Below are 13,764 nucleotides of genomic sequence, written 5' to 3' on the forward strand. Positions count from 1 at the left end.
GAAGCTTCTTTATAGCTGTAGTTTGCCAATTCCATTCTCTTCTCATTGTTGAAAATTGAAACGTTTTCCTTCTTTCCTTTCTGTGGCACCTCTCTTATACAACATGGTTTTTGAGAGATCACTAACACTGGCTCAGCAATCAGAGTCACCAGTGTTTTTTTAGTATCCTAAGATATAGTTCATCTGTGCTTAATGACATGCACTCATCAAAGCCATCCAGGTGTTCTTTTACTCTGTCTTTGGAATCAGCTCCCTGTTAGGCTTTTTGATTTCCTTTGGCCAGTGTCAGAATACTTCTTGAAAGATAAAACGGAAGCAAATTAAAAGTTGATAAATTCTGCCTTATCTTCTTCCCTTGCTCTTTTTAATCTTCATTTTCCCCAAATACAGCTTTAAAAAAAACCCCAGTAACTCTGTTTTCATTTCCTTAGCTTTCCTCACCAACCTGAAATCATTGACTTTTAATCTCGTATTTTTAGTTCTTTCCATCTACATTGTTGTAGTCATGGTTTTCCTGGTTCTGTGTACTGAACTCTGTATCAGTTCATATGTTTTCTCATGCTTCTCTGTGTTCTTCATATTCTTTGTTTCTTTTTAAAGAAGTTTGATATCGTTTGTTTTTTCACCTACATTTCCAACTATATTCTTTCCCCCTTCTTCCAGAGAGCCATCCCTTATAATAAAGAATAAAAAGGAGGAGGAAAAAAAATTAGCAAAATTAACATATTAAAAAAGATTAGCATTATTTCATTGTTCCACACCCATAGACTCTTCCACCTCTGCATATCTTTGCTTTGGGTCCAGGCTTAGTAATTATAATTTTGAAGCATTCAGTATGGATTGCTCTGTGGTTGTTCTTTCCATTTACATTATTATAATCTTTGAATATATTGTTTTCCTGGTTTCGTGTATTTCACTCTGCATCAGTTAATGTCTTCCCATGCATCTGTGAATTCATCATGTTCATTGTCTCATGGAGCATACTAATATTTTGTTACATTCATGTAACATAATTTAATCTTATTGATAGCATCTATTTTGTTTCTAGTCCTTTACTAGTACAAAAAGTGCTGTAATAAATATTTTTATTTATATGAGGTCTTTCTTTTTGTCATTGACCTTGGAGCATGTGGCTAACAGTAGAATCTCTTAAATCAAAGGGTGTAGACATTTTAGCCACTGTTCACATAATTTCAATTTGTATTGGATACAACCATTGTATCCAGTAGTTGGGCCAGTTGAAAAGTTCAGCAACAATGCAGTGCATGCCCACCTTTGCATAGCCTCTCCAATCTTGGCAAAGATGACAAAAGATCAGAATAGTTAATTTGCTGGATGTGATGTGAAACCTCAGGATTTTTATTTGCAGTTCTCTTAGTCATGAAACGGAGCATTGGTTCAATATGGTTGTTGTTAATAGTATGAAATTCTTTTGAGAACTGGTCGTATCCATTGACCACTTATCTATTGAGGAATGATTTTTGGTCTTAGGTAATAGTTCCATATATATATATATATATACACACATATATGTGTGTATATATATATATCTTTAATATCAGACTCTTCTCAGATAATTTATTAAAAAGATTTTTTTCCTAGTTGACTGATTCCATTCTTCTCCCAGTTGGATTAATTTTATTTTTTGCAAACCTTTTCAAGTTTGTGTAATCAAAGTGATCTAGTTTATCTTTTGTCCTTACCTTGATCTCGTTTGGTTAAAAATTCACTCTCAAGCCATAGCTGTGAAGGATCCATTTCTCTTTCAATATTTTTGTAGTATGATCTTTAATATTCAGATCATGTATTCATTTTGAATTTCTTGTGTGCAGTGTTGGTCTAAAGCTAGAGATGGGCTGTATTTCAGAGTTCATCTGATTCAACACCTTTATTTTACTAAAGAGGAAGCCTAGACCCAGAGAGTTAAAGGGACTTGCCCAGAATTCTGCAGGAATTAAGAAATATATATTTAAATCCATTTCCTCTGACTCCAAATCCATGGTTTTTTCCATTGTACCATGACCACTATTACTTTTCTCTTTATTCTCTGACTTATTGGATGTTTTTTCACTTGATGGCACACATATGTCTGAATTATCATTCTTTGTACCACAAGCAGCTACTTTATCATCAGTGGGCCTTGCTCCCTCCTTTTTGAGAATTACTTAGCCCCTATGGTCTTTCTCTTCATTTCCCCTTTCTTCACATTTTTCTACTGTTTGTCCTTCTGATATGGATCAATATTATCCTCTGCCTCCTTAGATCATTTTTCTTCTTTATTTGTACATTTAAGACTTCTTTATTTTTTTAATTATATTTTTCTCATTTTTATATGTTAACATAATTAATGTTTTTTTTTCTTTGCAGTAATCCCAGTAACAAAGAAAGTGACACCATTTCTCTAAGTTAATGATACTGTGTCATAGTTACAACTAGTTTCAGAATATTATAGTTCAGAATAATATAGTTCAGAGAAAATTTGACCTTATTTTGTTAGTTATGATGACATGACATAACATAATATATATATTTAGAAAAATATTTTCATAGTATTTTACTCTTTTTCTCTGAGTTGTATCCCAATTATTACTATCCCAGGTTATTCAGTGACAATTTAAAATATTTTTCTCACTCCCTGTTTTTTAAATTTTTGTCGGCTTAGGCTCAATCTAATTTAACACACGCTAGGTGGCAGTATTTGCTTGTTATTAATTGTAAATTAGCTTTTTAAAAAAACATTCCCTGTACCTACAAAACTTCCCTGGACTAGTTCAAAGGAATAATGAGTTGGTAGGATTGTCAGATAACAAATTCAGCTATGTGGTCACTTCATTATAGTAAAGTTGTATATTACCGTAAATTTCTCGTGTGTCCCTTGATGGAAAATAGAAACTATTATATGTATAGTTTCTTCTCTTTTGATTAAAACTTGGTTCATTTTTTTTTCTTGAAAAACTCACAGATTTTATATATTGACATTCTTTGTTTTAGGTGCCATATTAGCTTTCATGTTGGGATTATTTCATTTGCAACTGGATGAATGTGAGGAACTTTATCGAAAGTTAGGAACAGATGTATTTACCCAGAATCTTATTGTTGGAACAGTCAAAATGGGGTGGAGCCATGCATTTTATAACAGTGAAACCTGGGAAAGAATACTTAAGTAAGTTGTCATTGCCATATGTCATTTTAGTAAATTTTTATTTGAAGTGCTCAGAGAGGATTGATATGTTTGTCATCTTTTAGAAAAGGTGATTATGACTGGCTCTTAATGTAGTAATAAAATATCTTCAGAGAAAGTTGAATTTTGATGGACTGATTTTAATTTATAATTGTCCACAGAATGTCACATAATTCTCACTGCAATTGTCCTGATAAGTGTAGTTTGAATCATTTGCAATGATTTTTCATTTTTAATTAATATTTAAAACCATTAGAAACTATTTTTAGAATTTGCTAGTGATGATTTTTATTTAATAGATGTTAATCTACATGGTTTTCAAAATGATGTTGATATCGTTTTCTCAGAAGTTATGAAGTGTGTAAAAGCAGTATAAAATTGTTTCTAGAAGAAAAATTAGTTTTTCTCTGTGCCCTCTGACTAACTGCACAAATTAGTCTTCTTTTCCTAGTAAGATTTGCTAATATTTTTGGTTAAACATAGTTTAATTTGCTAGCAGTCAGTTCCTTTTAAAATAATAGGTCACATATTGTAACACATTAAAATTTAAGAAGTATTTTCCTCACAGCACCCTTGTAAAGTTATATAGTGAACAGATCCTCATCCCTATTTTACAGATAAATAAACACTGTGATCCAAAGCAGTGAAATGATTTGCCTGGCTAATATGATTTATAAGTGGCAAAACCAGGATGCATACTTACGTCTCATAAAGTCAAGCCCACTGCCCTGAAACTTAAACATAAAAAAAAAACCTCTTTGAAGGTTTCCTATTTAGAACTTTAAAAAATTTATTATTATTTCATACTACTTGGAATTAGAGGTATGCTTACTTTTAAACCTACCATGTTAATTTAAGATTAGTCTTAGCTGCCACATTTTCTCATCCCAATCAAATACCAAAAATAAGCAAGTGTGGAAACTAAAAACTAGAAAAACAGGTATTAAGGAGCACACTGGGAACCTGTAATAAGCTACTTCATATGAAAAATAGCAAAGAAATGATAAAATTTTGGGTTAATTTCTGTAACCCCATTGAGACTGAAGCAAAGTAAACTAAAATGTTTGCCTAACTCCTCGTTGTAGTGGTTTGTTGATTTAATTATTTTTGAGTTAATAGTGAAACCTGATTCCTGAATGTTTATCTGATAGACATTTATTTAAAAAATTCTGTGTAGTATAGTAGTTGGAAGTTTTGCAAAGCATTTTACATACATTATCTCATTTGATTCTCGTAACAGGGTTGTGAAGTAGCTACACGATTATTATCCTTGTTTTTACAGATGAGGAAACTAAGGCTGAGAGTGACTACGCCAGTGGTCACACAACTAGTAAAGTGTCAGAGGTAGAATTTGAACCCATATCTTTCCTGAGCTCAATCCAGCTGCTGTTCTCATTATACCTCACTGCCTTCATTAATTATGCTATCCAAATGAGGATTTTTAGTTCAGTAGAATTCTTTATACGTAGACTAAGACAAACGCTTTCAAAGCCCTTTATTGGTTAAGTCATATTTTTTTTGGAAAGCAATTACTCCAGCACCATTAGAGATGAGCTTAGCTGAAGCATGCCATTTAACTATCTCAGATTTGCATACTGAAGAAACCAGAGAAAAGGAGTTCCCCATTAAAAGAATGTCCAATTTATTACTGATCACAAAGGCCCAGCCTAATGAACTCCAGGGCATGATGCCAAGCCCAGTATAAGTGAACTCAGGTCCTTTTCAAAGTCTCTTTTATATTTAAACTAATATAAGATTTCTTTATAAGAGGCTTGGAAAAAAAATGCCAAAACAGCACACAGATTATTCAGATGTGCACTGGGACTAAAATATGTTAATATACAGTACAAAGTTTTGTGCTCAATTCTTGGTCTTTAAAAAAATTACTTTTAAAATTTGCCACTAATAACTTGGTTACCCTTTCCCCCAAGTGTCCATTCGCTTATTTGATCTCCTAAAGCCTTTCTTTTCCTGAAATTTAACCAAATGGCTCACATTTCCATAGTGTAGGATAATATTAAATGTGATAGAAGGCAAATTTTAAAACTAACCTCAATTAATTGGATGAATACATTGCTTCCCAGCTTCTCTAGATTATTCAACTAAGAAGTATCTACTTGGTATCTTTTATGTATGTGACTATGGGGATCCTTAAATGAAATAGCGTTTTTTGTTTTTTTTTTTTTTTAGCAACTCAACATTCATCCTCCCTCTAGACAGAAATACTTGGGGCATAAAGAATTGTTTCATGTATATTAGTCTTATCTCGCTTATTAAATTTTAAGCTTTATAAAGAGACATAGTTATAGCTTTTTTTTTAATCTCTCCATATTTTGGGGGCACAAACATATTGTTTAGGAAATACTTGTTCATATATGATAGTTTAAAATGGTAATCACTTTTTAAATGCATTTTAAAATAGATTTTTATGTCACCTACATTTTTAAAATGTAATCATTGGATATAATTTACTCTTTGTTATTTTATAAAGGGATAGAATGGGATCTGATCTAATGATTGAAACAGCAAGAAATTCCAAATCTCCTAAGGTAAGTGTAGAGTCATATGACTATAAAACTATAGGAAAATATTTTATTATTTTTAAAGGGAAGGAATGACAGAGCTCTTCAGAATAACACTTTCTTCTGAATCCCAGTTCTAACTAGGCTTTATAAATGCATGATTTTAAAAAAATAGTATGAAGTGGTAAACTTTATGATAGTCTAGAGTGGTGTAATATTACATTCCAGGCCAACCTCAGTTCCTTTTTTAGTAGATTAAGGGGTTGCAATAGATATAATTTACCTAAATTTTAGCAAAATATTTGAATCCTTTCACTTTTGATTATGATTGATTATTGACTGATTGATTAGCTTATCCCTAATTGGTTTTCTGGCCCTCTCACTGAAGGAACTTTCTTAAACCTTTGCATCCTTCCTCAAACCTCCCATAGCTGCCCCTCTCCACTCTCTCAGCTGAGAACTTTGTCTCATATTTCACTAAAAAAAAATGAGGGCATTTACCAAGAGCTCTATCTTCTCATATCTCACATGACTCAAATGAATTTTTGCTGCTACCTCCTCCTTCACTTGTCTTATGTGAAGAAGTGGCCCTTCTCCTTGCCAAGGCAAACACCTCTACATGCACAGCTGATCTTCTTCCATCCCTTCTTCTCCAGCAGATTGCTTCCTCTATCATTCCCAATCTTTTATTTATTTTATTCCCTATTGACTAGCTGTTTTCCTACTGCCTTCAAACATGCCTGTGTCTCACCTGTCCTCAGAGAACCGTCACTTGTTCCGGCCATCTCCACTAGTTATTGCCTCATATCTCTTTTCCCTTTCTTGGATAAACTTCTGCAGTCAGTGCTTCATCTTCATTTGTTCGCGCTCTCTTAACTCTATAGTCTGGCTTCTGACATCATCATCAAGAAACTGCTCTTTCCAAACTTACTAGTGATTTTTTAATTGCCAAATCTGATGGACTTTGCTCAATCCATATGTTATATATGTTAGCCTTTGTTCCAAATAGTTCCAAACTGCTCTCCAAAATGGTAAGATCAGTTCACAACTCCACCAACAACGCTTTTGTGTACCAATTTTTCCCACATCCCCTCCAACAGTTGTCATTTTCATTTTCTGTCGTATTAGCTGTCATATTTCTGTCATATTCATTTCTCTCATCAGTAATTTGGAGCATTTTTTCATATGACTGTAGTAAACTTTGATTTCTTCATCTGAAAACTGCCTGTTCATAGCCTTTGACCATTTATCAATTGGGGAATGTCTTGTATTCTTATAAATTTGACTCCATTCTCTATATTTTTGAGAAATGAGGCCTTTATCATAGAAACTTGCTGTAAAAATTTTTTCACACTTAGGATTACTGTGTATTTCTTTTCATCCTATTTCCCCCATTTAACCTTCTCTCTCTCCTTTCACCCTTTACCCCCTCAGAAGTGTTATGCTTCTGACCACTGCCTCCCCCAGGTTGTCCTCCCTTCTATCAATCCCTCTCTCTGTCTCTTCTCCCCTTCCTCTCCTACTTTCTTGTCTGCTAAAATAGATTTCTGTGACCAACTGAGTGTATATGTTATTCCCTCTGTGAGCCATTTCCAGTGACAGTAAGGTTCAAGTGTTGTCTGCCACCGCCACCCTCTTCCCCTCCACTTTAAAAGCTCTTTAGTGTCTCTTTTATATGAGATAATTTACCCCATTCTACCTTCCCCTTTCTCCCAGTGCATCCCTCTTTCTTGCCCTTTAATTTTTTTTTCAGATATCATCCCATCATAGCTCACACCTGTGCCCTCTGTCCATGTGCACTCCTTAAAATTGCCTGAATAAAGTTAAAGTTCTTAGGAGCTACAAGTATCATCTTCCCATGTAGAAGTATAATCAGTTTAACCTTATTGAATCTCTTATGATTCTCTTTCTTGTTTATCTTTTTATGCTTCTCTTGAGTCTTGTATTTTGAAAGTCAGATTTTCCATTCAGCTCTCATCAGGAATACTTGAAAGTCCTCTATTTCATTAAATACTCATTTTTTCCCCTGAAGGATTATTCTGTTTTGCTGGGTAGGTGATCCTTCATTGTAATCTTAGCTCCTTTGCCTTCTAGAATATCATATTCCAAGCCCTCCCTTCATTAAATGTAGATGCAGCTTGTGTTGCCCTGACTGTGGCTCCATGACATTTGAATTGTTTCTTTTTTGCCACTTGCAATATTTTCTCCTTGACCAGGAGGCTCTGGAATTTGGCTCTAATATTCCTGGGAGCTTTTATTATGGGATTTGTTTTAGGAAGTGATCAGTATATTATTTCAGTTTCCATTTTACCCTCTGGATCTAAGCTAATGGGGCAGTTTTCCTTGATAATTTCTTGAAATATAATGGCTAGGCTTTTTCTTAGATCACAGCTTTCAGGTAGTCCAATCATTCTTAAGTTATCTCTCCTCAATATATTTTTCAGGTCAATTGTTTTTCCAATGAGGTATTTCGCATTTTCTTTTATTTTTTTTCATTCTTTTGGTTTGTTTTATTGTTTCTTGATGTCTCTTGGAGCTGTTAGCTTCCACTTGCCCAATTCTAATATTTAAGAAATTATTTACTTCGTTGAGCTTTTGTACCTCCTTTTCCATTTGACCAATTCTGTTTTTTAAGGAGGTCTTCTCTTCAGGAAATTTTTGTACATCTTTTTCCATTTGACCAGTTCTGCTTTTTAAGAGTTTTTTCTCCTCATTGGATTTTTGTGCCTCTTTCACCTTTTGGTCTATTCTGTTTTTTAAAGTGTTACTTTCTTCAGTAATTTTTTGTGCCTCTTTTACTCAGCTGTTGACTCTTTTTTCATGATTTTCTTGCATCACTCTCGTTTCTTTTCCCAATTTTTCCTCTGTCTCTATGATTTTTAAAATCCTTTTTGAACTCTTCTAGGAATTCTTGGTAGTCAGTGGAGGGGGTGGGGCAGAAGGACTGAGACCTTTCACATTTTTCTTTGAGGCTTTGGATGAAGCTGTTTTGTCTTTGTTGCCTTCTGAGTTTGTGTTTTGATCATCATTGTCACCATAGTAACTTTCTATGGTCAAGTTCTTTTCTTGTTGCTCATTTTTCCAGCCTATTTCTTGACATTTAACTTTATGTTAAAGTTGGGCTCTGCTCCCAGCCTGGAGAGGGCATTATCTCAAGCTTCAGGTTTTTGGTGTTGCTATTTTCAGAGTTACTTCTAGGGGTTTGTAAGTTTTTAGTTCTTCCAAGGTGGTATGATCTAAGGGGAGATGTGGTCACTGCTCTCCTGGCCTGTGCTCTGATCTGTGAATGACCACAAGCACTCTTTTCTACCCTGGAACTGTGATCAGAGTCCCAGCTCCCCTGCAGCCACATGATCTAGTGTGCTAGTGTTCTGCCTTGCCCTGGGACTGTGACCCAAAGCCATTCCTAGGCAGTGAAACAGAGTCCAGGACCCAGTGCCAGCAAAAGGTCTCCTTACTGTCCATAGATTGAGAGTTGTGGAAGCTGCCCCCTGCTGATTCAGTCACCCCCAAGCCTTGCTGCAGGCTTGCTGGGACTCAGCCTGTGCTGGGCCGTGCTCCACTCTCACCTCAGTGAGACAGATCTTTCTTGCTGACCTTCTAAGTTGTCTTGGACTGGAAAATTTTTTAACCTCATCCTTTTGTTAGTTCTGCCATTCCAGAATTCATTTTGAAACATTATTAAAGTTGCTTGGAAGGGAATTTGGGAGAGCCTAGGCAAGTCCCTACCATTTCTCTGCCATCTTACGTTCTGAGTGGTTGTCTTTAGTTATGTGCGGCGCTTTAGAAAGGACATTGAGAACCTGTGGGAGGGTGAAAGGCCTTGACATTATGTCACTTGAGGAACAGTTCAACAACTATTTGACCTTGAGATAGGAAGATTTATGAGTGATAGGATAGTTGTCTTTACATATTTGAAGGATTCTGTTTTGGAAGAGGAGTAGACCTGAATGGGTAGAAGTTGCAGAGAGAGGGATTTATACTTGGTTGAAGTCAAAACTTTTAATAAAATCTATCCAAAAAAGGAAATTTGCAACTCAAAGAGGGAGTTCCTCCTTTCTATTAGTCTTAAGGCGAAGCTAAATGATCTTGTCAGTTAAGCTGTACAAAGGATTCTTGTTTAGGTATGTGTTAGGACCTCTGATATCCCTTCCAACTCTGAAATACTGGGACTTTATCGTTCTGAAAATAGAGATTCTCAGTCCAGGATTTGAGCTAAAAAAAAGCTAGGAGCAGCAGAGGAAAGGAATGTCAAGAAAACAGGCCTTGTGTTTGTTTCATTAATAAAGTTTAGGTCAGAAATTGTGGTTTATAGGGAGAAGATTCCATGAAGTTATTTCATTTAGCCAAAAATGATGTCTTACCACCAGCCAAACTTCTGTTTTTATATAGACATTTGATCAGAGGCAAACATTATAGATTAATTTTTATAATGTATTCTCCCTTATAAAAGAAAATGACTTTTTGGACTCATGATCAGTAAGATGAATACAACTTTGAAATATTCTTCTAGGAGCAGGTTTGGTTTTAATTTGATGCATCAAGTCTTTTTCACTAGGTTCATCTTATAACCAATGATACACAAATGGTAGTTTGTGAAAAGCAGGTAAGAATTCAGGAGTTAAGGAGTACAGCAAAGCAAATTGGTATTTGGGGGAAAAAAATCTGCAACTATATTACAGATAATCAGCATATTAAATAGTTTTTAAAATGTTTTACCAACTTAATTTACAACTTTTTGTCATAATTCTTCATTTCTAAAACCTAGTGTTATCAGTCACATAATTTTTCTTTTCTTTTAAAATTGCTGTTGATTCACCATATTCCTAATAAATGCAGTCTTAAATGAGTTTATAATATAGTTCGTGTCAAATATCATAGAATAAAGAGTACTTTGTAAAATGCTATTCTGAGTATAGTTATATTCCCTTTTAAAAATCAATTATGCACTGATTTTTAAAAAGTGTTTATTACTACTAATAACTGAATTATTATTTAAAAGTTTTAGAAATGTGTATTAACGTGTGTTTCTTAAATAATCATTTTCGTATGGGCAAAACAATTCTTTGATTGTGTTTCTTATAGCCACTTTCTCAAAAGTATTGTTTTATTTCTCTATATACAGGCATAGGTTAGATAAAACTCAAAAGTTTTCTGTCTTATAAAGTTAATTCCCCAAAAGAAATATCTTTATCTCACTCCCTAGACAATTAGAGCCTTTGGATAGGTCTTGTAATATCTGTTTTTCTTTTTAAAATTTTAATAGGTGGCAGCAGTAAGTACTCTTGTAAACAGAGGAGTAACACCAAAAGCATTTGTGTTCAGAAACTATGGTCATTTTCCTGGAGTCACTTCACACTATTTAGGAGGATGTCATCACAAAATATGGCAAGCTATTCGAGCATCATCTGCTGCACCTGGTTACTTTGCAGAATGTGTATTAGGAAATGACCTTCATCAAGTAAGTTGTAACTTGAATAATTGTATATGTTAATTTTAAAAACTAAGGGAATTACTGAACTTAAACCCAAAACATTGGAGAAGGAGGAGTGGAGGAGGGTCACTATAGCTTTCATAGGGCTTTATAAGGTTTTTCATAAGAATATGTAATGGCCAAATAACTAAAACATTCATTTGTTTTAATAAACTTGTGAGTTTCACACATTATTTTATTTAGAACTGATTCATGCTCAACAGTAAAAGAAAAAATGATGAAAAAATATGAGGTGATGATCAGTGTTTGACTTTGTAGATGGGGTAAAGATTTATAGTGAATTCAGTTTCTTGACATTCAGGACAGATAATGGGCACATAGTGGATCCTTAATTTTTGATTTTTGATTGATTAATTGGCACTCCTTGTTCACTTTGTTTCGATAAACAGATTTCAAGAGTGTTTAACTCAGTTTAATAAACCTGTAAGTTTAAATAGCAAATAATTTGTTATAATATAATTAAGATTGAATGGTTACATAAAATGAAAAATGCTCTTAAAAATAGAGGGGGGGGTTTTTGGTAGTCTTATTCTATACCATAAAAAGCTTTTTCTTTCTATCATTTTTCCCCTTTGTAACGTAGAAATATTAACATCTCATTGTAGAAAAGCAAGGGAAAGTCAGTAAAATATTTCAGTTTTCTGATGTTTAAAAAAAACTTAATTTTTTAAAAACAACCTTTTTTCTGTAGAACATTGTAGAGATATTTTATTGAATTCAGAGTAGCTTTAAATGAGGCCTCACAACATGACGCTTACTAACTGTGTGACCCTGGGCAAGTCACTTAACCCCAGTTGCCTAAAATAAGAATATTTTAAAAAATAAATAAATGAGGCCTTACATGTAACTGAAGCATTTTTTCTTGCTTCTGTAGAATTCAAAAGCAATCCAAAAGAAAACTAATTAACATTAAGCCATGTTAATATATGATACTTTTGTCAATTCTTGTTATGAATTCTAGTAACATTTAAGAAATACTGTCATTGTAGCTAAGTTTCACATTCTCCTCATCTCTTAAAGTGTTTTATTTCCACATCTAAAGATACCTTTAAAAGGTATCATCTGAGAAAGATATTTTATTTACTTCATATCTTTGTCTTCTTGAGACTGATAAGCTCCTTTTAGTTAGAGAACTAAATAAGATTCCATTTATCTCCGCAGTGTACCTCAATCATTTCTTAGTTTAATGAATCAGTCATTGTTGAATTATACAAGTCACTTCCCTTTCTTCTTCTCCCCTTCCTTCCTCCGCCTCCTCCATTGGGGGCATTAGCTCTCCAGGCATTTATTTCTAGCATGGATTTTTTTGCTAAGATTACTTAAAATAGCCTTTTCACTTAAATAAAATAGTAATAAGTAGTTTACAGTTTCTTTGGTCATAATATTTATGGAATATCAGAAAGAGTTATGTAATTCATTTGTTTGGATAGAAGCATATCATTAACTAACATTCCTTAAAACTTATCAAAAGGACATTATTCTGTCTATGTTATGCTTAATCATTTTTACTCAAAACCTTTAACTTAAGACACTAGGTTCTTTAGTGCTCATTACATATAATGCTCAAATAGTCTTGAAGTTATACTGTCTAAAATATGCAAAGTGTTTATAACATTTTTAGAAGTTGCAAGTTTCTGTGGGATAATCCTTTATAGTTCACATCTTTTATAAGATTGACTTTTAAAAGAAAATAAATGTCTATGTAAGATTGATTGGGATTTAACATGTTAGAATGTTTTGATTACAAAAATATATACCACAAAATCTTTACTTGCATTTTTTTAGAATGCCCCAACTTGGGGGGCAAGGAGATGGTGTGAGAAGAGGCTTGTTATAGTCTTCAAAATTAAATAATTCATATAATCTATCCTTTGTGGATTACATTTCTTGAATGTTTGTAATACCAGAAAGAAGAATTTTATTTGGAATAATTCCTAAAACCTTTAATAGTTTTGCATTTTATCAGAAGAGACAATACTGATATTTATTAATCTTAAAGTGAAATATAGTTTACTTAATATCAAAATATATATAAGTTCATTCATAACTCTTTGGGTTATGAAATCTAAAATATGGTGTTCCTGTTTTTGCTTATGATAAACTGTTTATGAAAGTCTGGAATGATGAGAAAATGATATCTAAGAGCTAAATTTACTCCAAGACGTACACTGCAGTGTATATCTTGGAAGTCTCTTTTGGTAATCTATGTCTGAGTTTAATTACTCTGCTAAGAATTTATTTAATTTCACTGTGTCACAGAATCATAGCATTTTTGAATCGTAGGGCTGAAACAGATCTTAAGATCATTTGGTCCAATTTTGTTGTTCTTTAAGAATGCATAGCAAATTAATAGGAGAGTGAGTACTAGAACCCAAATCTACCTCCTCTCAGTCCAGTTTCACACTCTAGTTTAACTACTCCCTTCGAAAATATCTAATGGTTTTTAACAATCAACATATCTTATTATTGCAGGTTTCTTGCTTTAATATCCTAATTAATTGTTTTTAGAGTTTCATTTCATAGTTGACCATTTTTGTGAATTTAGTCATAACCTTTGAAATCCAAAA

At 33.4% G+C, this 13,764-nt stretch overlaps 1 protein-coding gene across 2 annotated transcripts in view; it reads left to right on the forward strand.

Annotated features, from left to right (window-relative positions):
* PNPLA8 (patatin like phospholipase domain containing 8) overlaps nucleotides 1-13,764 on the forward strand; it is a 44,628-nt gene that overhangs the window by 14,701 nt on the left and 16,163 nt on the right. For both annotated transcript variants that reach the window (XM_027838682.1, XM_027838683.1), the window contains exons 6-8: nucleotides 2,992-3,163; nucleotides 5,673-5,730; nucleotides 10,970-11,164. In XM_027838682.1, coding sequence (XP_027694483.1) covers nucleotides 2,992-3,163; nucleotides 5,673-5,730; nucleotides 10,970-11,164 — 425 coding nt within the window. The remainder of the gene's footprint in view (nucleotides 1-2,991; nucleotides 3,164-5,672; nucleotides 5,731-10,969; nucleotides 11,165-13,764) is intronic.

Source organism: Vombatus ursinus, unplaced genomic scaffold (genome assembly GCF_900497805.2).
Source record: "Vombatus ursinus unplaced genomic scaffold, bare-nosed wombat genome assembly UNPS02014830.1, whole genome shotgun sequence".
NCBI classification, from domain to species: Eukaryota; Metazoa; Chordata; class Mammalia; order Diprotodontia; family Vombatidae; genus Vombatus; species Vombatus ursinus.